Here is a 27,029-nt window from a genome sequence, read left to right as displayed (position 1 = left end):
GAACTAATCTCATCGAGTTATAGCAAAGTAAATATTAATTTAAATTTTTATCATATTCTGTTGTGGAGAAAAATGTTTGGGATATGAATAAGATTTTTAAATATAAAAATATTACATTTAACAAAACTCTGAGAGATGTGGAATGGAAATAAAAAATAAAAGAGGAGGCTGGGTGCTGTGGCTCACGCCTGTAATCCCAGCATTTTGGGAAGCCTGTGTGGGTGAATCAAGAGGTCAAAAGTCGAGACCATCCTGGACAACATGGTGAACGCCCCTCTCTACTAAAAATACAAAAATTAGCTGGGCGTGGTGGCGCATGCCTGTAGTCCTAGCTACTCGGGAGGCTGAGGCAGGAGAATTTCTTGAACCCGGGAGGTGGAGGTTGCTGTGAGCCGAGATTGCACCATACACCCCAGCGTGACAGAGCAAGACTCTGTCTTAAAGAAAGAAAAAAAAAAAAAAAAACCTTAAATAAACAAAAAATAAAAGAGGAAACAAACCATGTAAATTTTAAGGGGGGAGGTAATGTTAGCATTTTACATTATGTGGGAACTTACACATCTCTTACAGCTATTAAATTTATTTTTTAAAAATAACCCCTGAGCAATCACTCTTTAAAGAATATGATAGTAGTACAAGATTTTTGATTGTTTTGTTTTGTTTCATACACACACGCACACACACACACATATATATATATATATATATATATATATATATATATATATATAAAATTGCATTTTAGGTTCTGGGGCACATGTGCAGAACATGCAGGATTGTTGCATAGGTACATATATGGCAATGTGGTTTGCTGCCTCCATCCCCCTGTCACCTATATCTGGCATTTCTCCCCATGTTATCCCTCTCCGGTAGTGGTACAAGTTTTAACAAATTCTTTTGAGACTACTCTATCGGCAAAGTGAGCAGATCAGGGAATAACAATTTTAACCCCAAGAATTGTAAAGATTAAAAAGGAAAGCGCTGTAGCAGACGCTCAACCACGGTGCCAGCTCTGCTTCCTTCATCAGTTCCTAGGGTCATGCGACACAAATACTAAAATATGTCCACTATCGGTGACAGTGCTGGCGAACGCTTTGCCAATCCAGTACACACCGACCTCTCATTGGAGCTTGTGTGACCCGCAGGAGTGGATAAGGACCCCTCCAGTTTTGAACGCCATTGCTGCACTGCAGGTGACTTCTCGGACCCCACCGTTGAAGCGCCAGGCCCTCGGCCCACCCACGAGCGACCGAGAAACACAGCGCAACCCCACAGCTCCGGACACGTGCTCCTTTGGGCCCTGCCTTCCGGTAAATCCGAGCCCTTGCCACGCCCATATCCCTGCCCATCTCCGGGGAGGGGCGGAGTGACGTAAGCCCTATGGACCAGGCTGGGATTGGTGGGCGGGGCGGTAATAGAGCTGGGAGAGGTGACGTCAGCCGTCCGCACAGGGCTCAGGACGGAAATGGGGCGGGGAGTGGGTGACGCCATGCCTTTGCCCTTGGCCGGATTGGTGGGCGTGGCGGGGGCGGGGCGGGGCGGGGCGATGCCTGCCCTCAGGACAGGGCCGGGTCGGCGGCCAGGGCGACCGCGGGCTGGGCCGGCGCCGGGGGGCGTGGCAGGAACACGTGGTGCGGAAGCGGCGCAGCGCCTGCTGCTGGTAAGCTGGCCTTGCCTAGTGGGCCTTCCTTCCCTGGTGGGGGACCTGAGCGGGGAACGGGCTGGGCGGGAGGACCGGGGGCAGCGGCGAGAGTCACGCCTTATTCGTGGGGGAGTGTGGGGCGCCCGGCCGCAGCCAGGCGGGAACAATAGTGTCCGGGCTGTTCCCGAGCGCGCGGTCGGTGGCGGAAGCCCGTTACGGCCATGGCCTCGTGGCCTCTCGCACCTCCCGGGGCCCGGGGCCTGGCTCAGCCGGGCCACTCGTGTCCCAGCAGCGCCGGGCGCGTCCCGGGTCCGCAGGGACAACCTGGGCGGCGCACTTGGCCTGGGCCTGCGTGGCCCTCCCTGGTGGAGTGTCGTGTAACGACTCTGGTTGCAGAATGCGGTTGCGGGGAGCAGAGCGCTGGTCAGTCCACACCCTTCCCCTGAGGCCTGCTAAGAACTGCAGCCTTTCTCTAACGGATCCCTTTCCCGGAGGCCTGGGGTGGGGGTGTGGCGGGACAGACGCGCCCCAGGTTCAAAGGGCCCTGGACTGGGTCTCTAGCTCCCACTAGCATTTGAGGCTGAGTTTAAGGCTATAGGAGGAAGCATCTGAGGGGAGACAAAATTCCCTGCCAGCTTGCAGGTCTGGGGCAGGTGTCTCATTCAGTGGGCTTCCATGTCTTCATCTGTGAAATAGAGACAATATTTGGTCTGCCTGGACGAATGCCCTTGAGACTTGGACCTCACAGACAGGGCCACCAAACTACTCCTCCTCACTGCCTACCAAGGTCAGATCCTAGCGTAGACTGTGTAAAGAGGCGGAGAACCCGGGGCCTGCTCTGATACCTTCCCTGTCCCTAATGTTTGTAGGCAGGAGTGGAGAAAGAGAAGTTCACGTTATGTTTAGGGATCATGTTCTAGCTTGGGCAGACTGGAGATTGCTACCCCTCTCTTAGTGGTTCTTACACAGAATTGAAAATGTGATTTAGTTATTTGTGTAATATACGCCTTCAGTTATCAAAGGACAGGGACTGAGGTTCTCAGAACCGAAGACTCGTTTGTTTGTACTGCTGGCAGTTCCAGGTGCCGCAGCAATTTCTCCTTCCCTCCACTAGTCTCAATGTTCAAATCATGTTACTCCCTTGCCAGGCACAGTGACTCATGCCTGTAATCTTGGCACTTTGGGAGGCTGAAGCGGACAGATCGCTTGAGCCTAGGAGTTTGAGACCAGCCTGGCTAACATGGCGAAACCCTGTCTCTACAAAAAATGCAAAAATTACCTGGGTGTGGTGGTGTACACCTGTAGTTCCAGCTACTTGGAAAGCTGAGTCAGGAGGATCGCTTGAGTCTGGGAGACGAAGGTTGCAGTGAGTCAAGATTGCACCACTGCACTCCAGCCTGGGTAATAGAACGAGACCCTGTCTCTAAATGAATAAATAAAGTTACTCCTTATGAACTTTAGATTTTTAGAGGGGAATGAGGTATCATTTGAAAATATAATGCTTGCTTTTGCTCAATCCAGCATACTGCCTTTACCTTAATTAGTGGTGTTCTCCAGAGCATATAAAATGGTTCCATTTAATGGCTTTGTAACAGGCAGAGGTGAGACAGGACGAACCCGGAAGAGTGAGTGGGAGGAGAAACTGGAACCTGGCCTAACCTGGTTTGACTGGATGAGTGATTAACAGAAGTTGCTTTTTAGCCCATCTCCGATGGTGGAACAAGCTGATCTCTGTTTCCTCTCTTTTAGTGGAAGTTGTAACTTAGATAATTACAGTCATATGTTACTTAAGGATGGGGATACATGCTGAGGAAATGCATCATTAGGTGATTGGCTGTTGTGTACACCTCCTGAGGTGCGCTCACACCAACCTGGATGGTACAACCTTCTACACACTAGGCCGTATGCTATAGCCTATCGCTCCTAGGCTACAAACCCATACAACACGTTCCTTTACTGGGTACTGTGGGCAGTTTTAACACAGTGGTAGGTATTTGTGTGTCTAAACATATCTAGACAGAAAATGAACGTTTTAGCTCCATCATGATCTTTTGAGACCACCGCTGTTGTTGACGGAAATGTTAGATGGCACATGACTATATTTTCGAGTGACTGTAGCTACAATGCCATTGGTTAATTAGACTACAAGAGCATAATATTAATGAGAATGTTCCACAGTGAGCTTGGGATTTGTGGCATTTAATAACTGGAAACCCGAACGAAAATCACCACATGTAGCATATTGTCCTGCTAAATAGGATTTCTTTTAATGTGCAGAGGTGACTTCCCTGTGTACATTTTAGGCAACAGGTGGAGAACAGTTTGATTTATTAACACTGAAAAACATCTCTCCAACATGCTCATGGGCTCCATCTTACTTGAGGCTCCTCCAGATGAGTGCCTCAGTGGAGAGATCCGAGCTGGCTGGGAGGTATGTAAATATTTCATGCTCTGTGGCTGGTGTTTGAAGGTAGAGGGCACTTGAGAAGGCAGCGGCTGGATCTCCCACCCATATAGAAATCATGTTTGTGACTTGCAGTGCCCTGCGGTTTCATCACCCTGCACAGCAACAGGCACTTTTGAACAGCTGCCACACTGGGTGTCATGGTGGATAAAGTCTCCTCTCTGTTTAGAAATCACTTTGAGATCCTATGCCAAGAAAACAATGCTCTTTACCTGCAGCACGTCAGTGCACAGGTAGCTTGGCAGAGGTCGTTTGTCTGGCATGTAGACACAGGGCTGTAGTAGGGTCCTGTCACTCCACAGCTGTGATTTCAAAGCACTTCATGTCCCCACAGTCTTGAATTTGCTCAGTATAGCTGGGTGCTTTCTGCTGTAGAAAGCTAATTATGAAAGTCCCAATACCAGAATCATTTTTATGTTGCATTAATTCTGACTTTTAAAAATAGTCTGATAATGTGTTTTTGCCTGTATCTGTGAGTGGGGCGGAAATTGCTGGGTGTCATGCATGAAAGCAGGTGAGAGCATGCACCCCAGAGGCCGTGTGGCCTCTTCTCTTGGTGAGGTGCTTGTGGAGGTTTCGCGGTTGCCCTTTGGCTGTGTCTGGACTAAGATCATCAGTTTTCTTCAATGGAATCTGGTTTTCCTTGGGCTCTGTCATCTGTGTCATGGGTTTGTGGTGGTGGACACGAGATGTGACATTTTTGCTGGGATTCCCTGAAGAGACTGTATCCTCTGGGATAATAGAAAGTAGAAGTTATCTTTGTGCTTTAAGAGTGTAAACATTTTTATTAAAGTCACTTCCTGGAGCCTCTCTGGCTGAGGGTGTTGCAATGCTGGCCTGGAGGGTGGAGCAGCACTTTACAATTCTGAACAAGTGCCTTCTGGGCCAGTCGCCCAGTCAGTCCCCACGAAGAGACAGGACTGACCAGTTCCTCTTCCTTCCAAGAACCTTCAAGATCTGCGTTCTGGGGTCTGGTTGAAAGATGGCGGCCCTCGCTACCGTGTTTAAGTATATTGATGAAAATCAGGATCGCTACATTAAGGTAAGGGAATATTCATTTTAGGAACATTAAAATCTGATTTAATCCCATGGGGCCCAGAGAAACTGTCAAGAGCTAATATGAATTATGCCATTTAAATCCAGGGTTAGACAATCTGCCTAGAGATTTGTTCCATTAGCTTCTTCTCATGATATAGGTTACACTTCTGGTTTTTGACAGAAAATGTTAATATGTGTTTCTAAGAATAGCAAATCTAATAGAGATTTTTGTTTCATCTCCATCAATTTCATGTGACAGTTACAGATTAAATAGTTTACATTAAGCATGTTCTAAGTCATTTAATAATGTTATATATTAGTCTGTTTCTTGATGTTAACTTACAGCATTGTGCTTTAAAGTTATTCCTCTTAGACACATTTCAGATGAAATCTTTAGAATTCTCATTCTAAAAATTATACTTTGGAAAATATGGCTATTGTCGGGGTGATAAATCAGCTAATTTGGACTGTGGTGACAGTGGGTCTTTTCTCTATCTTTCAGTTGTAATTTAGTCTGATTCAGATGAAAACTCACTTAGGGAAGCGGATACATTTTACATTCACTTCCTCCTTAATGATTAAAAATAAACCTTCTGACAATTTTCTTGCGTACTCTAGTTCTTGGTACAGGGATAGTAAAAACAATTTTACAAATCTGAAACACAAAGCACTTGTGATGGGTCTGTCCGTCTTGGAGTTCACCTGTTCAAGTGCAGCAGCCTCGGAGGGCAAGCCAGCCATGTGTGCCTGGAACGTGGCGACACTGTGGAAGCCTTTTCTCCCTTAAGGACACCCGTTCAGAATCCCTCGTTGCTTGTTGTCCACCACAGAAACTTGCAAAATGGGTGTCTATCCAGAGTGTGTCCGCGTGGCCGGAGAAGAGAGGCGAAATCAGGAAGATGATGGAGATTGCCGCTGCAGACGTCAGGCAGTTGGGCGGCTCTGTGGAGCTGGTGGACATCGGAAAACAAAAGGTGGGAGGCCGCATTCTTTGCATTGCAGGACCACGGATTCTGCCTGAGGGCTTGACAAGACTCCAGAAGTTCTTAAAAGATCTTTTGCTTCAGATAGCACACTCATCTTTAAAACAAACAAAAAAGGATGTGCCCAATTTGGGTGGTAAGTTCTGTATATGACTGCTTCAGTTGGATCGGGGCAAAGGTTTTGTGGCACTCAGCATTTTTCTCCGGGAAGCAGAACTGCTGACAGTTATGGAGGACTAAGTTAATGTAACAGTCATTCGCAGAGAATTGCTAAGATTCTCCTCCCAGCCATCATCAGTAACCTTTCAAACTAGGAAGTTACACTTTATCCATGTCCATTCAAAAATGATACAGACTATGAAGTTACACTTTATCCATGTCCATTTTAAAAATGATACAAATCTAGGGAGTTACACTTTATCCATGTCCATTGAAAAATGATACAAACTAGGAAGTTACACTTTGTCCATGTCCATTGAAAAATGATACAAACTAGGGAGTTACATTTTATCCATGTTCATTGAAAAATGATAAAGACTCCCCTCAGCACCCCCGGCCTCACCACAGTGCTGCATCTCTGAGCATTTTTTTTTTTTTTTTTTTTTTGAGACTGTCTCCCTTTGTCACCCAGGCAAGAGTACAATGGCGTGATCTCAGCTCTCTGCAACCTCCACCTCCCGGGTTCAAGCCATTCTCCTGCCTCAGCCTCCTGGGTTGCTGGGATTACAGATGTGCGTCACCACGCCCAGCCAATTTTTATATTTTTTGTAGAGATGGGGTTTTGCCATGTTGGCCAACCTGGTGTCGAACTCCTGACCTTGGGTGATCCACCTGCCTCAGCCTCCCATAGTGCTAGGATTACAGGTGTGAGCCACTTTTTGATAAGAGATATTTTGTTTGGCGCTCGGTTGCTTTTCAATGCAGGATTTTGACAGGTAAGAATCGTTTGTTTGCTTCCTAAATGAACAATCTCACTTTGTGGTACAGTAAGTACTCATGTCATCCATAGGTTCTTAGAAACTGCAATTTCAAGCAAGACAACGTACAACAACAGGTCCTTGAATAAGGTAGTTTTGTTCACTTAAAGTCAGTTTCTAAAACCCTATCCATGAAGTTGAGTGAGGATTTACTGTGTGTGTGTGTGTGTGTGTGTATGTATGTATGTATATGGTTTTTGTTTGTTTTTTGGGTTTTTTTTTTATATATATTTTGTCAGGACAGGGTTTCACCATGGTTCTAGGCTGGTCTCAGACTTCTAGTCTCAAGCAATTTACCTGCCTTGGCATCCCAAATTGTCATGCCACCATGCCTGGCCTCTTACTGTATATTATTTCACTTGTTTATTTCAGATGATTTCAGTCTCATGTTAATTGCATGTTTCATGCCATATTTTTTCTAAATTTGTAATATTCTTTTATATTCTTTGATCTAATAACAATCTTTGGCTTATCTTGGTTCTTTGGCCTGATGATTTGGGTGTCAAGCTGAAATCACAGCCCTAGAAGCTTGGATGTGGCCATTCAGTTTAGTGCGCTAGTTTCACGGTGGGGGAGAATGGAGGCCGGGCACAGTGTCCACTGGGAGCCCACAGAAAGCTCATTCAGAGCAGGTTCAAGCCCAGGCCTCCCGATTCCCCAGGCGGTGCTGTTCATTGGAGGTTTTCTCCCGAAAACAAATTTAATAATTGACTTAGGGTATGTTATAGCTTCCCAACAACTTTTCCCCCACTCTTGAGAGAATAAACCAAGTTTCTTCATGTTGTTTCTTCTTAGGGTCAGACTCACTTTGCTCCCTTTCCTTTGTTTTTCTAATATATTTAAAAAATTTAGGTGCAGCAAATCATTTTTAGGAGTTGTTTATTACAATGGTTATATTTACTTCATTGATCACTGACAGTGCTGTACAGTTCTTAAGAAAGGGGCTTTCATTAAAAACCAGGTTATTGTTATACTATTTTGAATTACATAACACTGATTTTTATGAAGGAATTAAAGGATTTCACTGGTGGAAATCTTCTGCAGAGACGTTTGCAGTGTGGGGTGACCACACATCTTGTCTTCCCACATGTCCGTGTGGCGGTAGGATTCCGTTTTTCAGAGTGATGGTGACTTGATGCAGCGGTGAAGGTGGAGATGGGTGTTTTCCTATGTCAGTGCAGAAGTCAAGAGTATTTTCAGGCTCATTAAGGAAAGCTGATGTTGGGCGTTTCAGAACAATTTTACCCTTGGGCCCAAGCAGTTTCTTGGAAAATGCTAAAGTATTTCAGAGGAACTCTATATTGCGTGGGAATTTATTTAGAGAAACTCTGTTATCATTTGAAAATGATTTTTCTAAGCAGGCGCTGAGGGCCAACTAGGGCTGCCGGGGCCGTGGGTCCTCTGAGACCACAGGCCCGTCACCAGCACTGTCCTGATCCAGTTGTCATATCAGTGACTGCTCCTTTGACCTCTGAATTGCAAACTGTTAATTTAGCTTCATTATCAGTTTAGTTTGTGTGATGTGTCTATTAATACCTACTTTTATGAGCAATATTTTCTAGTAACTAGACTAATATATAGGCATGTCATGGTTTAGCAGTCTCTTCCTGCCACAGCTAAAACCATCCCCTGCCACTAGCTTGTGACACATTGTGATGATCATGGGTTTTTTTTCTATTGGAATATAGGACCGGTAGAGGGGCTACATGGCCACAGGAGTTTTGTACAGCCCGAGTGGGCCACGGTCTAGTGACAGGTGAAGACCATTGACCTGATGTGACAGTTAGAAAAGACCTAAGATGGATTTGCCTCCATCTAGATGCAGGGGTGGGCTGGGACGCCTCTCCCGTCCTCCATGCCTGTGAGATTGTGGAACACTGATAGTGCCTTTTGGACAAAGCGCAGAAGGAGTATCAGCTATCACTACCTTTTGAGAATGGCTAAATGTAAATTTAGGTATAAAGATTATATATATATATATATATATATATATATAGGTTTATATCCCTTTGTATGCATAATTGTAATTTATCTACAGACTTTCAAAAACGTATCTTCTGATTTCAGATTATAGTTGATTTTAACCATGATTTCAGAAAATAAACTGAGTTGCATCCCGAACTCAGCCTGCACGATTTGTTATATAAAAGTCAAAGAAAATCAGCCTTTCAGAATTTAACAAACCCGGCCGGGTGCGGTGGCTCACGCTGGTAATAGACCTTTGGGAAGCCGATGTAAGTGGTTTGCCTGAGCTCAGGAATTCGTGGGGTCAACATAGTGAAACCCTGTCTCTACTAAAATACAAAAAATTAACCAGGTGTGGTGACTGGCTTCTGTAATCCCAGCTACTCTAGCAGCTGAGGCATGAGAATCATTTGAGCCTGGGAGGCACAGGTTGCAGTGAGCTGGGATCACACCACTGAACTCCAAACTGGGTGACAAAGGGAAATTCTCTCTCAAAAATAAATAAATAAATAAATAAATAAAAGAATTTCCCAAACTGCCTGCAATTGGCAAACATGATTGAGTATATGTGCTCTGGAGTATAAGAAAGAAAATTTTTAATTAGTGACTCCATTGAACAGTGTGCTCTTAAACTCTACAATAGAGGTTGATTAATGAGGACAGATAAAGAAGCTCAGTCTTTTAATAATCTCCACTGTAAATACTGAATTTCTTCAACAAAAGCTGTCCTTGGTTCCTTTCCCCTCCACACTCAGCTGCCTGATGGCTCGGAGATCCCGCTCCCTCCTATTCTGCTCGGCAGTCTGGGCTCCGACCCACAGAAGAAAACGGTGTGCATTTACGGGCACCTGGATGTACAGCCTGCAGCCCTGGAGGATGGATGGGACAGCGAGCCCTTCACCCTGGTGGAGCGAGACGGTGAGCACTGTGTACCCGTGTGTACCCAGAGGAAAAGCACTGACCTTTGCAAAGTCAGTGCTAGTCTGGTTTTCTCTGTTTCCAGTATATACTGTTTTTATTTCATTTTATTTATTTTATTTATTTTAATTTTTTTTGAGACCAAGTCTCATTCTGTTGTCCAGGCTGGAGCACAGTGGCAAGATCTTGACTCACTGCAATCTCCGTGTCCCGGGTTCAAGCGATTCTTCTGCCTCAGCCTCCCGAGTAGCTGGGACTACAGGCATGCGCCACCATTCCTGGCTAATTTTGTATTTTTAGTAGAAACGGGGTTTCATCATGTTGGCCAGGCTGGTATCGAACTCCTGACCTGATGATCCACCCACCTTGGCCTCCCAAAGTGCTGGGATTCCAAGCATAAGCCACTGTACCTGGTACAGACTGTTTTTAACATAAGCTAGAAATGGAGGTTTCTCACATGTGCCTCTGTCGCTGACCTTCCGGAAAGCCTGTTTTCATGTGTGTAAACCAGTTCTCCATGACTGGGGGTGACTGGGGCCAGCCAGGCTTCCTCTCCTGCTGACGCTTCTTCTCAGAATGCACATTTCAAATTGGGGCAGGGCTGTCCTGAAAAGCCTATCCCCTCATACCCCTCCTCTGTCCCGACCGACAGCTGCTTCTGTGGTGTATGTTAGTGGCCTCCTTTACCCCAGCTGCCCTGGTGGCGGTGGCAATGTCACTGGTATGCACTGAGTGCTTCTGTGTGCCGGGCACAGGCCTTCTGAGGCCCTGCGCTGTGAGTGACCCCGCAGGCCAGGCTCTTTTCTTCCTGCTCCTTCCGGGGTAAAGGCCTTCCACTTTCCACCTTCAATTCTGATTTCTACATGTGCCCGCACAAGACCGCATTTGACCAGATGAGGACTCCTCCGGCCCTGGTGGCGGGCCCCTCCTGGCTAAGTTCTAGCCCCTTCTCATCGCAGTCCTTCCATCTGGATCATGGCCTCTGTGCTCTAGCCTTTCCTGCCTCAGTGTCGGTTGTGTTCATTACTGTGCAAAATTGAAAACGATTTTACCGAAGACAAGGTTTTTGATGAGGTGTAATTCCATGCCATTGTCATTGTCACAGTGGAATTGCTGACTTGCGGTCGACTGTAGGATTAACCCTCTCTGTGCACTTGGATGCCCCTTGGTCATGGTCCGGTGTGTCTGCTGGCCGGGCCCTCGCTGCTCGAACTGGTCCTCTGTGAACAGAAGTCCTTGTCTTTACTACTTGTCCGCTGTCTCACAGTCTCCATGGATGGCACCATCTCTCTGCCACCTGCACCAGGAACTGGGTCCCCATCCCTGCCAAGCCTTCCTCCGGGCCACTGCCTTTCCCACGTTGAAAGCCCCCGTCTCCGCCTCCCAGCCCATGCTGGGTCCCACTCCCACTTCTGAGCCTTCACGGTGCCACTCCTTTACCAGGCTGTTCCCAGAGTGACCTCAGCATGCCACTTCTCTCCTTGACTCACCCTGGAGGACTCAGGATGGCACAGAGGGTCCCTCCCCTGGCCTGCCTTCTGCCTCCCCTTCTCCCACCTGTACCCAGCCACACGGGACCACGTGCAGCCCCCAGGAGCCTGTGCTGCTCAGAACTGTACCTGCACGGGCGTCAGGCCCATCACCGCTGCCTCATCCTCTGTGAGGCCTGCCTCCGACCACCTGTCAGCGGCTCCTGACTGTCGGGGAACATAGCACCTGTACCAAGGGCGGCCGCGCTGCCTCCCTCTCCTTGTCGGGGAGCCTTGCAGGGTGGGGGCAGGTCACATTTGTCTGCAGCTCTGAGCCAGCACCGTGCCAGCCACCGTACTTGTTCCGTGTTTGTCACAGGGATAAGGATTTTTTTTAGAAGAGTTTATATGTGATCTTCAGTTTTTGCGAAAAGTTGTGTTTCATTCATAAAAGAAAACTCCCTAGGTAGTGATGACTTTCAGCCTCATACTACTGTGGGCTGGGTCCTGCTGAGGTTGCGGGACCTGGGAAGCAGGCTGAGCCGTGGGAGGTCGGGAGACCAGCTGGGAAGACCCAGGCCCAGCAGAGGGCCGTGCCCTGAGGCCGGCCCCCTCCTCAGTCTGGTTCCATGTGGACCATGTGGCAGAGGATGAAGGAGGGGTGGGGCCTGGTCTTGGAGATGTCACTTGTGTTGTCAGCTTCCTGAGAAGCAAGTGTGGTGAGCGGCCACTGTGACTGATGACGCTGATGAGAAGCAGTGCCTTGTCTGCAGTGTTCAGAGTGATAACTACAGAAAGAAGTAGAGGCTAAATGATAAACACGCGAGTTCTGTTTTTTATCAAATTAAGTGTCACAGTTGGATGGGGGTGAGATTATGGTCCTTTTTTGACAAAGGTGCCTTAGGTGCCTGAGCACCTGGGTTTCCAGTCCCCGTTGCTCCCCGCTGCTTCTGGTAAATGGGTTTTAATGAACTAAGCAGCTGGCTCCAGCTTCCTGAAGTTAGAACTGGAGGTCTCCACCCTAACCCAGCAGGAAGCCATGCCCCCTGCTGACCCTGTGACCATGGTGGGAGAGGGAAGGGGTGACATGGGAGCATCCACGTGGCTTATTTCTTCAATGATGGTGAATTCTTTGGCACATTTAATGATAGTGTCAGGTGGAGACTCAGGGCTCCCGATTGGAAGGGGAAGCCTCCCTCATGTTTGCTTTGCTAAGGGGTCATCAGATGTGCACTGGAGATACACTGCTCCTGGGTTCGTTGTAATCATCAATGTATGAATTTGTGGATTGCTGTTCTAGGCAAACTGTATGGGAGAGGTTCAACTGATGATAAGGGCCCTGTGGCCGGCTGGATGAATGCCCTGGAAGCGTATCAGAAAACAGACCAGGTATGCCCCCTATGCTGACTCCTGCCTGGGCCCGGGTTCCACCTGAGCTGTAGGAAGACCGTCTCTCTGGTCACACAACAGCTTGTAAAGCTCACAGGAAAAGAGAAGACGGTCATCCCCCAGCCCTTATCAGCGCAGGTGACAAACATAGGTTTGTTTTCCAGCTTTAGGAAACATTCGGAGTTTAATTGTTTTACAGCTGCTCAAAGGTCATAATATTGGTAACTCGGCATGATTTTTGCCACCTCAGGAAATGTGACAATGTGACTTTTCAGTCCCTGACTGTCCCTGTGAGTGTGGTTCCTTGCCAGAATGTAATGCACGCTTTATGGCATCACACAGGCCCCTCACTCTCTCTGTGTGGTTTACATCCTCCTGAAAATAAATGCTGTTTTTTAAAATGTCTTTTCCGGCCTGGTGCGGTAGCTTGCACCTGTAATCCTAGCACTTGAGGTCAGGAGTTCGAGACCAGCTTGGCCAACATGCTGAAACCCCATCTCTACTAAAAAATGCAAAAATTAGGTGGGCATGGTGGTGAGCACCTGTAATCCCAGCTCCCAGAAGGCTGAGGCAGGAAAATCGCTTGAACCGGGGAGGTGGAAGTTGCAGTGAGCCAAGATTGTGCCACTGCACTCCAGCTTGGGTAACAGAGTGAGACTCTACCTCAACAAAAGAAAGCTGTGAAATATCTGCTCATTGTTCAAGGTTTGCTAAAAAGCAGACACGTAGAGAGAAAAATACTTGTCTAGAATCCAAAGACAGTTAGTATTTTGAAATTTACCAGGATTTTCTGTTGCTTTTTGCCTAGTTGCGATCATGCTGTGTAGACATCTTTGCATCTTGCTTTTATCTTGTATCCTGATGAAATAAGAATAAGATAAACATTTTTGTCAAAGCATGGAAAGTTAGTTCTGAAAAGGGTCTCAGCCCTTCTGGTCCAGGGGATCACTTTACATGGTGGGAAAGTGATGCCCAGAACCACCTGGCCTGGCGCAGCAGAGCCTGCGTGCTGGGCAGAAACTCGGGAGCCCCCCAAACTCTGGCCCCGTGGAGCCCTCAGCTCAGCTGCAGTGGAGAACCTCAGGCTGTGAGGGAACAGAGGATGACAGGTGGCTCTGCACAGGGAGAGTTTATGTGAAGGGCAGAGCAGGAGGAGGAGCCGGCGAGGGAGCACATCCATGAACAGGGCCGTCTGGGGCAGCCTAGGCGGTCTGGAACTAGGACTCAGTGGCCTCGAGTCCTCATTTAGACCCTGCTGTTCTTTATCCTGTGTGGCCTTTGGCAAATCACCAGTTTTGTGCACGTCATTTTTTCACCTTTGGGTGTGGGGGCTAGAGTCGAAGAGCAGCTGTGAAGCCACAAAACGTGATCCAGACACTCGGCGAGGTGTGCAGGTTGCCACCGGGCCCCTCAGGGAAAGCGGCACTTCTGTGCCCGGGAGCAGCACAAGGTCATATGGGAGGACCCACGCCACCTGCCTCAGTGGCTCCCCCGGTATAATCAGGACTCACATGGTGTTCTTTGTGTCGTGGCCCGTACTGCAGAGGGAGCAGCACAGGCTTTCCTGGAAGCTCTCCTTGGTCATGCAGGGTGGCTGCAGAGAGCCCCACCTGGCAGGACTGGACTGGTCAAAGTGGCCTGGAGCCACAGTGGCCTTGGCAGGGCCTGGGGAGAGGGTGATGACAGGTGCACACAGAGGCCCATGTGGTCAGTCTGGAGAAGGCCGGAGATTGAAATGTGTAATCCTGAGTGTAGTTTCTAGAAGGAAAGTTCGCAAAGCTGAATATCTGCTCGTGCTGTTCCCTTCTCATAGGAGATACCTGTCAACATCCGGTTCTGCCTGGAAGGCATGGAGGAGTCAGGCTCTGAGGGCCTAGACGAGCTGATTTTCGCCCGGAAAGACAGCTTCTTTAAGGACGTGGACTACGTCTGCATTTCTGACAACTACTGGCTGGGGAAGAAGAAGCCCTGCATCACCTACGGACTCAGGGGCATCTGCTACTTCTTCATCGAGGTATAGTGCCGAGTTCTACGGTTTCATTTTTCTCTAACCTCTGAGTCTCCTCGTTCTTCCAAACCCAAAGTAGGCGAGGACCCAGAAGTCAGACACACAGGACAGAGAAGCACAGGGCTCACTTAGCGCCCCAGTTCCCAGCTTCCATACCCCAGGTGGACAGCAGCACCTCCAGTAATCAGGAGTTACTCTCACAGCAGCATCAAGCTAGGGCAGTGGGATTTGCGATGCTGCCTTGGAGCAGCTGAGAGGAGATAAACTGTTAGTTCATTTCGGAAGATGCAGACACATACAAAGCATTTTAGAAACACTTCCTTCTGAAAGTTGAAATATTTATACGTTAACACTTAGGTTCCTTGTCCCATGACTAAGTGACTGACTGCATGGGATAAAGAGAAACCTGGACTGGGTGTGGTGGCTCACGCCTGTAATCCCAGCACTTTGGGAGTCCGAGGCAGGTAGATTACTTGAGGCCAGGAGTTTGAAACCAGCCTGGCCAACATGGAGAAACCCCATCGCTATTAAAAATACAGAAAGTTAGCCAGGCGTGGTGGCGGGCACCGGTAATCCCAACTACTCTGGAGGCTGAGGCAGGAGAATTGCCTGAAGCTGGGAGGCAGAGGTTGCAGTGAGTGGAGATTGCACCACTGCACTCCAGCCTGAGGGACAGAGCAAAACTCTGTTTCCAAAAAAAAGCAGCACTGAGCATGGGAAAGGCCAGGCCTGGGCCAGATTCTGCTGCTCACTGGCTGGTGGCCATCTCCCAATACCCCACAGGGTAACGTGTGATTAAAGTAGGTCCTGTCTACAGACGACATTTATAACCTGAACAGTGCTAGAAATCACTGCAGTTGCTACCCTGGACCCTAACTCTGAGCAAGGCACCATTCTGGTTTCATAGGTGGCCCCATGTCACCCCCAGTGCTGGGAGGCGCATTGCCCCTCTACCCATCTGCAGGCGAGGAGCCGGGTACGCGGCAGGCAGCTGCTTTACGCTGGGTATATGCTGCTCAGTGCAAGGCTGAGGTCTGACCTCAAGTCCTGGGCTCCGGGCCTGTGACGGGTGTCATTCATGTTGGGCTGCCCTCAGCAGAGGTGCAGAGTCTTCATGAAACTTCTAGAAAAGGCTCTGAGTGGTAGGCAGATTGCCCCGTGGAATGCTTGTACCTGTGGCTAGTGTTACCAGCTTATCTGTGCTTGGCATATGCAAGAGTATTTTTGTTCTTGCCTAAGTTTTTAATTTGGGAAATGCCTTGCTTTGCTCCCTGAGACAGCAGATTTTGATTTGGAAAATTGTCAGGCCTTGTAAATGCCCTTTGTTGAATTCACTGTCACATGACAAAAATCAGCTCCCACTAGGCAGCCAGATACAGCGGCCTTTGTTTCCGTCCAGGTGGAGTGCAGCAACAGAGACCTGCATTCCGGGGTGTATGGGGGCTCGGTGCATGAGGCCATGACTGATCTCGTTTTGCTGATGGGTAAGTGTAGGATTGGCGGTCAGTCGCCGTTTAAGGGAAAGTGGACGGGCGTGATTTCCAGCTTTGGTGCATTTCAGCATTCCACATGAACCAACCTGTGTCTCGGTTTCCAACTGCACCTCCCCCTCCCTCCACTCACTTGTCCCTCTGAGAGGCCCCCTTGTTTTCTTTTTGCCTCTGAAACCCTCTCGTGCCTGTCACCACCTGTTGAAACCTTGCCCTGCCTCCAGCAGCCAACTCAGATGCCCCCGGGTCCTGTCTGGCCAGGCCTCTCGAGGCACGTGCTGCTGTCCTTCCTCTGGATGTGGTCGTTTGACATCTCTCGCAGGGCACGTGTTTTGGTCTGTCTTATATGATAACCAGCCCCAGCCACGTCCCCCGGCTTGATCAGCTCTTGGAGAGCAAGCACCCCATCGCGCTGTTCCCAGCGTCTTCCTGCGGCGAGGCCGCCCACAGCCCTCTCTTTCCGCACTACCCCTCAAGCTCTCCTTTCCTCCCCACCAGACGCCAGCCACCTGCGTGATGTCCACTCTGTTACACCCACAGTTTCCCCCCCGTCAGTTCAGGAGCAGCTTGTTTCTTGTGGAATGCACAGTAAAAAGGCACATGGGCAGTGCAGTGGTTATCAGAATGGGGCTGCATGAAGCCAGTCTGCTGGTTTGCCTCCTGGTCCGTGACCAAGGACAATTCCCTTTCCCCACCTGCTCCTCAGTCTCCTTATCTGAGAAATGGGCATGCCCGAGCTGCTCCCTCATTGGCCGCTCTGCTGATTACATCACTGGCTGAGCCTAAGGCCCTGGACAGCACCTGAGAGGCAATGCATGCTGGGACGTGTCCGTGAACATTATTCTGTGGACCGTGGTGGCTGCTCTTGTCCCTTCCCTCCGCCACGTGGCTGTGGGGCCCAAGCTGCGTCTCTCCCGAGCCAGGCACCTGGGGTTGGTGCAGGAAAAAGCAGTTTGCCTTTGCGCAGCCCCTCTGAGTGCTGTAACCCTCTCCCGCCTCCCTCAGGCTCTTTAGTGGACAAGAGGGGGAACATCCTGATCCCCGGCATTAACGAGGCTGTGGCCGCTGTGACAGAAGAGGAGCACAAGCTGTACGACGACATTGACTTTGACATGGAGGAGTTTGCCAAGGATGTGGGGGCGCACACCCTCCTGCACTGCAGCAAGGTGCTGGCTCAGGGCTCGGCCCTGCCACTTCCCTGGGTCCCGGGGGTCCCTGAGGGAAGGATCTGGAATGTCCAGTGCACACGAGTCACCGAACAGTGCAGACATTCTGAAAGCAGGCGCGACTGGGTTGCTAGCTGTTGGGATTTTTAAATATCAAAACCCACTTTTGATTCCATCAGACCTGGAGAAGCACGCAGAGGGGACACGCGCTGTCGCCTGCTGCAGCGGCTCTGCTGTGTTCGTGTTTGTAGAGTAACCTCCTTACCGCTGGGCCCAGGCACCATTAAGCCACACCAGAGCCGAGTGCTGGGTGGAAACTTTATAGAATGTTCACGTGTTAGGGGAAAAGTGGGTCATGACTTTTCTAATAGGCCGTAGGTTTATGAGGTATATGTAGGTTCTGCGCCATTGATTCAGCCTACGTCCATGGAATCAAGCACTTAGGTGCCTGGGAGATAAGGGAAATAAGGCCAGACTGGGCCCTTGAGGTTTGTCTCCCAGAGACAGACAGGCAAGAACTTCTTCCAGAGTTGGCAAGAACTCTTTAATTTGGGAAATGCCTTTGCTTTGTTCCCTGAGAGAGCAGAGTTTGATTTGGACAACTGTCAGGGAATTTTCCTGACAAGGGCCATGCTGGGGAGTTCCAGAGGCTGTGGGCCTGTGCGAGCGGAGGGGTGTGGTCCTGGGAGCAGCCGAGCCTCTGGTCAGAGGGTCCCGTCGGCCAGCAAAGGTGCAGGGCGAGGCTGGCATGCTGGGTCAGCAGGAGCACAGACATGTAGGCTGCTTGGGGTCAGACAGGCAGCAGAGTGATGTGCCGCCGAGACCGATGTGCCAGCCTGAAGGCCTGGGGGCTGCCGTGGAGCCCCGGGTCTTCCTAGGAGACGTGAGCCACAGCAAGGCTTTGAGTTCATTGGATCTCAATGACAGTGGGAAAGGTTATGGGTCGGGGTGTCAGAGCTGGGAGACCCGTGAGGCTGTTGCAGGCGCCGGAGCCTTGGCTGGCATCAGGGGGACAAGGGGGGTTTGGGGACACTCAGCCCCTCAGGGAGGAGCCTCTGGAACAGGAAGAGAAGGTCCCCACCAGCAGTGACTGAACAGAGATGCCATGGACCGAGGGGCTGGGGAAAAGGTGGGTCTGTTTCTCTGCCCTGTTCTCTCAGACTTGGGTTCGCTTCTGTGCAGGGGTTTTAGGGCCTTGTTGGTGCCTCCTAGATAACATTGAGCTGTTCGGTTCACAAACAGAAATCTACACATTCAATGGCTAAATCACTGAGGAACCTTCTGGAAGCTCCTTCGGGGCACACCTCCTCTCTTGACCTGCCTTCTGCCGCTGCAGGGACACGAGGAAGGGGCAGGCAGGAAGGTCATGGTGTTGATGACACACTTGGGAAGCAGGAGACGAGGTCTCCCCTGGTCTGAGGAGACAGCATCATCGGTATTCACAGGCTGCACCTGGTCAGCCTGGCTCTGCTCTCTCAGTAGGAATGGGCCGCACACCTGTGTCCTGTGGGCCCGGGAGGGATCTGCACACAGCCTGGGCTGCATCCCCTCTTCCTCCTCGTGCCTGTGGCTCATCAGGAGCTCCAATATCTGTGGGACCTTGATAGCCCCAGTTCTGCAGGTACTCAGTGGCCAGCGTGGCTCTCCCAGTTCCACCAGGTGGACCTGAGCCACCCACACTGCAGCCAGAGGGAGTGAGATGCTTCGCCTGAGGCTGCGCAGCCAGTCAGGGGCCTCCTTTGTGCTGGGTCGCTGCAGCTCTAGAGTGTGCTGGAGCGGGCGTCCCTGTGTCTGAACCTCCGGCCTGTGGTGTCGGGGTACTGAGCCAGCCCCTGCCTCACATTGCTGATTTCCCAGACAACATTCCCATCTCCGCAGTGAGCAGGTGGGGCTGGAACTGAGTGCCTGAGTTGTCCCCGACCCTCTTGATTTTTCTGCAGAAAGACATCCTCATGCACCGATGGCGGTACCCATCTCTCTCCCTCCATGGCATTGAAGGCGCCTTCTCTGGCTCGGGGGCCAAGACCGTGATTCCCAGGAAGGTGGTCGGCAAGTTCTCCATCAGGCTCGTGCCGAACATGACTCCCGAAGTCGTCAGCGAGCAGGCATGTGGGGCCGGGACACGGGGTGGGGCCAAGGTGTCTGGGCAGAGACTTGGGTAACCAGGGCTCTTACTCGGCAAACACCCAGCCACGTGTGTCCCACTTCCTGGCTCCGGCCAAGTCAGTAATTATGACATTCGCAGTTCAGAAGCTAATCAGAGATAATGCATCCCATGGAAGTTACTGATGAGGCAGGCCAAAATCTGGCCTTTGACCTCACCCCAAGGCTCCAGACCAAACACGAACATTTATCTCCTAAGGAATGCAGCGATTCAGGCAAGAGATGGGGCAATGTGTGCCCTCCCATTTTGTCTTCAAAGCTTCTTTCCCAGAAGCTGCAGGTAGGGGTAGGATCCAGCTTGTGAAGAAGTTGGCAAGCAGAACGGGGCACACACAGCTTCTCACATTTGTCGCTTTGTCTCACACCTTACTTCTGTGAAGTCCCAGTCTCCAAATGGAGTCACATGGAGTTTAGGGCTTTGGGGGCATGCAAACATTCTGTCCCTAATATAAAGCAGATCAGGGAACATTATTTTCCAACTTAATTTAAATAGTATCATCATTTGGAAGATCTTTGGAAAGAGTGAATTGCTTGAAATTAAAACATTGCCTTTTACCTTGAAATCACTGGGTTTTATTTTTTGATAAGAAATCCCATTTCTTTACTCTAGTTATGTAGCTGAGTATTAAGCAACAGAAAATGAGACTCATCGTAGACTCAGCATAGCCCATCGCAGACCTGTCCTAGGCCGATGCAGGCCCGCACGTAGGTCACAGGCTTGGATCAGATGCCGAGCTTCTAAAGCATCGTTTGTCTCCATTCTGTTTGCGGTTTAGGTCACAAGCTACCTAACTCAGAAGTTTGCTGAACTCCACAGCCCCAACAAGTTCAAGGTGTCTATGGGCCATGGTGGGAAGCCGTGGGTCTCTGACTTCAGCCACCCTCATTACATGGCTGGGAGAAGAGCCCTGAAAACAGGTTGGACACTCCCCTTGCAGACGCGTGTCGAGCCCTTTGTGTGTCTGACAGGACTCTGTTATATCTCATGGGTGCGTAGCTGCGTCGGGCACTGCTATGGCCCGTGGGCACGCAGTTAAATCAGCATGAGGACAGCCAGTGTGTGGGATGAGCCCGGGCCCCAAGGCGGGCCTTGTATGAGGTTTGCTGTGCCCAGGGCCTCGCCCAGGGTCTGAGTGCTACTGAGTCACGGTCTGTGACAGATCCCCAGCCCTGGAGCCCCAAAGCTCACCATTTATTTTATTTCATTTCCCCCAGTTTTTGGTGTTGAGCCAGACTTGACCAGGGAAGGCGGCAGTATTCCCGTGACCTTGACCTTCCAGGAGGCCACAGGCAAGAACGTCATGCTGCTGCCTGTGGGGTCGGCAGATGATGGAGCCCACTCCCAGAATGAGAAGCTCAACAGGTGAGAGGCCAGAGAGAGGCCCCGGTTGGCGTCTCCTGCACAGCTTCCCTCTGGCCCCCGTGCACCCCCTTCCCCCGTGTGCAGCCTCACCTCCAAGAGAAGCAGGCGGAGGTGATGACCCCATGACCCGCCCTCCTGGATTTGTGTGAAGTGAGAACGTCAGAGGGGAGGCAGGACGGGGCCCTGCAGGAGGGGGTGCTAACGACAAGGTTCATGCAGGGTTCTGTTTGTCTCTGTACTTCATCCACCCTCTCTCCATTTCCTTTTTTTTTCCTGTTCATTTTTCTCTTTCCTTTTTGAGAAACTGCAGTGTCATTGCTAACTGTATGCGTTGCTGCTTTGACACATCCCTGACTTGGGGGGACGTGATGGGGATTCTTCCCACAACAGAGCGGGTGTAGCCTCTGAGCCAGTCTTGAGAGCAGGAGGTACCCAGCAGGCAGGGGTCTCGGGCAGTCCTAGGAGAGGCCTCTGACCCCTAGAATTGCTGAGGAGGGCAGAAGGCAAGGATGCATCCTGGGGTAACCAAGGCAGGCGATCAGGGCCTAAGACAGAGGCAAAGACCCTTCAGGAAGGAGAGACGGGGAGACAGAGGCCTGGCTGTGGGGAGCGGTGGGGAGGCCTGGTCTTCAGGGACAAGCGGGCAATGGGAGGAACCCACGATCCAAGCTTGACATTTACTGCCTGGGCACTAGGAGACCGGGACTGGTCTCTGGGCTCCACAGTCAGACTCAAGCTGCACTTAAGAACTGAGGGGCTGAATTCTGAAAGCAAGCAGGGCTCAGGGCCCCCAGGCTGGGATAGGGGTGCTCCCCAGGAAGAAGGCAGAGTGTGTCTGGGCTCAGGAGAAGTCACCCCACGCCTGGGTGTTGGCCCACGACACCAGCTGACATGATGCTGTGTTCCTCTCTACTAGGCATAACTACATAGAGGGAACCAAGATGCTGGCCGCGTACCTGTATGAGGTCTCCCAGCTGAAGGAGTAGGCTCGGCTTCACGCGGCACTTCCGGCGAGAAGGAGCCCCGCCCTCGCCTCGCCCTTTCCCGACTTGCCCGGGGAAGTGGAGGGTCCCTGTCTCCTTCCCCTTCTGTCAGGTTATCCATGACTTCGGAGAACAGACACAAATGAATCCAGCTGTCCACGGGTGGAGCTACCCCGTGGGCTTCTTATGAGTGACCTGAAGTCACAGCTGAGTAACCCTGGGTAGGTTCTCAGAGTGGTCGGGATGGCTTGACCTGCAGAAAATACCCAAGGTCCAAAAGCACAAGGTCCATGGAAAGTTCTGGTTGTTGGCCAGGCACAGCAGCTCACACCTATAATCCCAGCACTTTAGGAGGCCAAGGCAGGAGGATCACTTGAGTCCAGGAGTCTGAGACCAGCCTAGGCAACAAAACAAGACTGTCTCCACGAAAAGTTTAAGAAATTAGCCAGGCATGATGGTGTATGGCTGTAGTCTCAGCCACTCAGGAGGCTGAGGCAGGAGGATCGCTTGAGACCGAGAGTTGGAGCCTGCAGTGAGCTATGATCGCACCTCTGCACTCCAGCCTGGGCAATGTAGCAAGGCCCTGTCTCTACAAAGAGCCTTTTAAAAATGAGCCAGGTGTGGTGGTGCATGCCTGTCGTCCCTGCCACTCAGGATATGGAGGTACGAGGGTTGCTTGAGACAGAGTTGGAGGCTGCAGTGAGCCGTGACTGCCCCCACTGCACTCCAGCCTGGGTGCAGAACCAGGTCCCATCTCAAAAGTAACAAGTTCTGCCTGTCACTGAGTTGAGGTGAACGGAGAGCTTGATGCTTTCTGCCTTGTCTCAGGTGATGCATTGCACGTTTGGGACATTTGGAAAGGAAATGAGGGAAGAAGTCCGGGACCTCCCCTGAGCTCTCACTATCTGCAGGTCCTGTCCTTTTCTCAAGACCTTCGCCATGACTGGTGTTTTCCTGTCTTCTCTTTAGTATGATCCTCAAAACCTCACCTAACCGGAAGATGATTTTCTCTCAGTCTGTGCTCCTCAATAAAAAGTCGAAAAGAACCGCTCTGTCTGAGTTGCTCATGGCGTGCGCACCGTGCTTGTTGAAAGGTTCTGGTTGATGGTGTCAGCTCAGGGCAGGGACAGCAGGCAGGACCCGGGAAACCACCCAGGTCTTCCCAGGCGAGCACTCCCTTCCTCGTCCACACAAGTAGAGGCTCACTCAGCTCCCTGCATGTCCCAAGAAGTGTCCCTGTCCCTGCTCCTTACAGCTGTGGGGTCACAGGAAGTCCAGCTGGCTTAAACATTGATTGGCCCAGTTGACATAAAAGGACAGAGTTAAACTCAGTGAAAGGAAAAGGCTCCTCGAAGTGGTTGGTTCCAGGGTGAGGCAGGGAAAATGTGAGATGAGTCTTGAGCCTCTCACATCAGAACGTAAGGACGCGCTCCTGAAGGCATGTTGCTGCGTCCAGGGACACAGGAGCCAGCCTGGAAGAGCTTACGGGGCCCCGGGGAGCAATTGGAGTAAGAAAATAGCAATAGTGTTGAATTTTTACCAAGGAATAAATAACGGTCCGTAAGTCTATACTAATATAAATAAATCAAGTGACAAAGCGGGTGAGAAGGGGCGCTTTGATGAAGAATCTCCACTAATGTGGGAGGGAGGTGGGAGGTGGGAGATCAAAGCTGGGGCACCTGCTGCTGCAGGTGAGACCCCTGACACACTCTAAAATTGGTAGGCAAAGGTTTAAGGAATGGGATATGTGCATAGCTTGAAAGCACTTCCCAAGGGGAAAACAGTAACTTCACAGTAGAGAGACCTGGCAGGCGCCACCCTCAGATCAAAATGAACCTCAGTGGTAACGACACATCCACATCAGGCACTCCTGAGACCACTCCCTGAGGAGGACATGCCAGTTTTGGGAACATCACACTCATCATGGAAAAAAATCAGACAAACCCAAATAGATGAAACGTGAGGAAATCTGTAGTTGGTTTTATGCAGATGTGAATCTCTTTGTTCTGATCATTGTGCTGTGGCTGTGTAAGAGGTTAGCTGGGTGAAGTGTATCGGGACCCTCTATGACTTTTGCATCTTCTAAGTCTCCTATCATTTCAAAGTAAAAATAAAAAACGAAGACAAGAGTAGTGGCTTCAGGTACAGCTGGACCCAGCACTCAGTGCTATCTGGGCTTGTGGCTCCGACTCTCAACTCCTCCATCAGAACGGTGAGAAATGCATTCTTTGAGCTTCTAGTCCTGCAGAAAGAACTGCAGGGTCTGGATTTCCCCCAGAAATCCTAACAGTAGCTGCCGGTGACTCATGCATGTGAGCTGCTTATGGGAACCCATACTGAGAGATGAGTGCTACAGTTTGAATGTTTGTCTCCTCCCAAACTCGTGTTGAAATTTAATAGCCATTGTAACATGGTAAGAGGCAGGACTTGAAGAGGTGATCAGGCCATGAGAGCTCTGTCCTCCTGACTGGGTGAATGCTGTTACTGTAGGAGGGGCCTCCTTACTAAAGGACTCGTTTGGCCTTTTGCTCTCTACCCCTATCTGAGTCCTTGTGCTGTGTGATGGCACAGCCAAAAGGCCCTCGCAAGGTGCTGGCCCCTCTACCTTAGGCCTCCCAGCCTCCAGAACCATGAGCCAATACATCTCTGCTCATCGTAAATTACCTAGTCTTTGGCATTGTGTTACAGCAGCACAAAGCAGCCCGCAGCAGTCACCATGCTAATACCCGCAGCACCCTGCATGGCTCAGGCCAGTCAGGTTACCCTGGAAGCAAGTGTGAGGTCAACGCCTCCGGACGTGCTAGGAGAGGGTGATCTCGCAGAGGAATCAGAGTGGTGTTCTACTAGAAGGCCGATGACTCCTGGGTAAAGTGCCAATGCTCACCTCTGTCTCTGCAAGCTCAGTTCCTCGTGGAATCTCCAGGGGTACAAGGGCCATCTCGACAGCTCCACATCCCAAGACTGACCCATGATCAGAGAAATGCCTAAGTTGAGGTGGCATGAACGTTTGCACACGTCCAGACTGCTTTATGTTAGAAGCTGGGCTGGCATGCCACTAGCTGCTTTTGATGGAAGTGACAGAAATCAACAAATAGCGAAAGTGGCATCTTGTAAAACACTAGACTGAACGGGTCTGACGAACTGCTGGTGCTGTGAACTTGAGCCTCCGCGTCCTCCTGTGTCAGAAGAGCACAAATCACTTTCTCAGAGAGGTTATGGAGACAGAAACGACCCTGAGACTCCTTTGCAAAGTATGAGGAACTATTCCCACTCATGCATGGAGCTGGATCTTCTCAAGTGGGAAACAGGCGTGGGAAATAGTTGTTTCAGCCTGTGTAATCTGGGACCAGTTTTTTTTTTTTTTTTAATCAGGTCTAAAGTTTTTTTCAGACTATTGCAATATGTTACATAATAGGAATCTTGAAATTTGTTAAAAACAAGACCTTCTCTAAGTGTCACTTCTACTTTTTATTCCAAAAGCAGATATATCCTACATCCTTGAGAGAAAGGTGTTTCATGCATCGAGAGCCATTGAAACTGCACTCACTTAGCCCCTTTAAACATTATATTATCAAAATGTTTTATTTACTGAAAAGACAAAAATGCTTAGAAAAGTGTCCATTAATCCAATGGTGGTCTGGAGATTCGCGAGTGAATTATTTGAGTATTTCCAGAGAAGCAACCATAGATTTATGTCCATACTATCTACTGGCCAAACAGTTGCAAGAAACTGTATTAAATGGAAAAATGTGAGAAAGTAAATATCTGCTGCCTGATACTGAAGAGGAAAATGGCTACGATGTGACCCAAATAAAGAGCTGTCAATTTTTAGGAATCATTTCCCTTTGAAAAATGATTGACAGTACCTTTAGGGGGAGTTAAGTGTTCTTCGAAAAGGATTTGTTCATCACTATTTATATAATTCATGTTACAAAGGGCTTTAAAGATGTTTGTCTGATGCTTCATTGCATCCCAGTGAAACAGGAAGCTTTGTCCCCGTGCTACAGAGGGGACAGGCCTGAGAGGCTCTGGGGTGGCCCGTGGTCACTCCGCTCCTGGGAGGCAGCCTTGGGACCTCTTCCCTTCCCCTCGCTGGGGGACACTCATGCCCTCCCCGCCATGGCAGGAGGCCAGTTGTTCCTGGCGCACACTTGGCCTCCCACCTTCCCCACTTAGGTCTGAGTTTCTCCTTGTGGTTCCCCTCAGGGTGATTTATTTTTGACAGCTTTGTTAAAGTACGATTCATATACCAAACAATCCAGCTGTTTAGGGTGAACAATTCAGTGGCTTCTTGTATAGTCACAGAGTTGCACAACCATACCACAATTGATTTCAGAACATTTTCACTGCCCACAAAAGAAACCCAATACTTGTAAGCTATCACCTCCCCCATACACTGAGCCCTACCTCACTCAGGTCCAAGCATCCACTAATCTACTTTCTGTCTCTATAGACTTTCATATAAATGGAATTATACAATATATGACCTTTGGTTTTAAGAAACAAGGTCCTGCTCTGTCATCCAGGCTGGAGCACAGTGGTGCCATCTCGGCTCACTGTAGCTTCAACCTCCTGAGTTCAGGTGATCCTCCAGCCTCAGCCTCTCAAGTAGCTAGGACTATAGGGTGCATGATTGTTCCCAGCTTATTTTTTTATTTTTTGTAGAGACGGGGTCTTGCTACATTACCCAGGCTGGTCTCAAACTCCTGGCCTCAAGCAATTCTCCCACCTCAGCCTCCCAAAGGCATGAAGCCACCATGCCTGGCCTAATATGTGTCCTTCATGCCTGACTTCCTGCACTCAGAATAATGTTTTTAAGGTTCATCCATGCTGCTGGCCCATGTGTTAGTGCTTCATGCCTTCTTAGAGCTGAATAGTGTTGATTTTTAGTAGAGACCACGTTTTGCTTATTCATTCATAAGTTGGCAGACATTTGGATTGTCTCCACTCTGGCTCTGATGAATAATGCTGCTCTGAACATTCATGTCCCAGTGTTTGTGCAGACATATGT

At 49.9% G+C, this 27,029-nt stretch overlaps 1 protein-coding gene across 2 annotated transcripts; it reads left to right on the top strand.

Moving 5' to 3' along the window:
- The first annotated feature begins 1,527 nt into the window (after window positions 1-1,527).
- Window positions 1,528-23,064, top strand: CNDP2 (carnosine dipeptidase 2). Of its 2 annotated transcripts, none has more exons than XM_010336719.2 (12): window positions 1,528-1,660; window positions 5,052-5,148; window positions 5,975-6,118; window positions 9,825-9,987; window positions 12,757-12,845; window positions 14,659-14,859; window positions 16,253-16,337; window positions 17,349-17,509; window positions 19,450-19,614; window positions 20,449-20,590; window positions 20,888-21,035; window positions 21,952-23,064. In XM_010336719.2, the coding sequence occupies exons 2-12, from the start codon at window positions 5,089-5,091 to the stop codon at window positions 22,019-22,021; spliced, it is 1,428 nt and encodes a 475-aa protein (XP_010335021.1). In that variant the 5' UTR covers window positions 1,528-1,660; window positions 5,052-5,088; the 3' UTR covers window positions 22,022-23,064. The 2 variants fall into 2 exon arrangements, with proteins under 2 accessions (XP_010335021.1, XP_074239341.1); XM_074383240.1 differs by lacking the exon at window positions 1,528-1,660 and adding an exon at window positions 1,916-2,065.
- Window positions 23,065-27,029: the final 3,965 nt, after the last annotated feature.

This window comes from Saimiri boliviensis, chromosome 13 (assembly GCF_048565385.1).
Source record: "Saimiri boliviensis isolate mSaiBol1 chromosome 13, mSaiBol1.pri, whole genome shotgun sequence".
Classification (NCBI taxonomy): Eukaryota; Metazoa; Chordata; class Mammalia; order Primates; family Cebidae; genus Saimiri; species Saimiri boliviensis.
Note: the sequence above shows the minus strand (reverse complement) of the source record. Positions and strands in the feature narration are given on the sequence as shown.

Coding starts and splice junctions, on each gene's coding strand:
- CNDP2 (XM_010336719.2), top strand. CDS start 5,089: ATGGCGGCCCTCGCTACCGTGTTTAAGTATATTGATGAAAATCAGGAT. Junction 9,988..12,756: donor CACCCTGGTGGAGCGAGACG/GTGAGCACTGTG, acceptor TTGCTGTTCTAG/GCAAACTGTATGGGAGAGGT. Junction 19,615..20,448: donor CCGAAGTCGTCAGCGAGCAG/GCATGTGGGGCC, acceptor TTTGCGGTTTAG/GTCACAAGCTACCTAACTCA.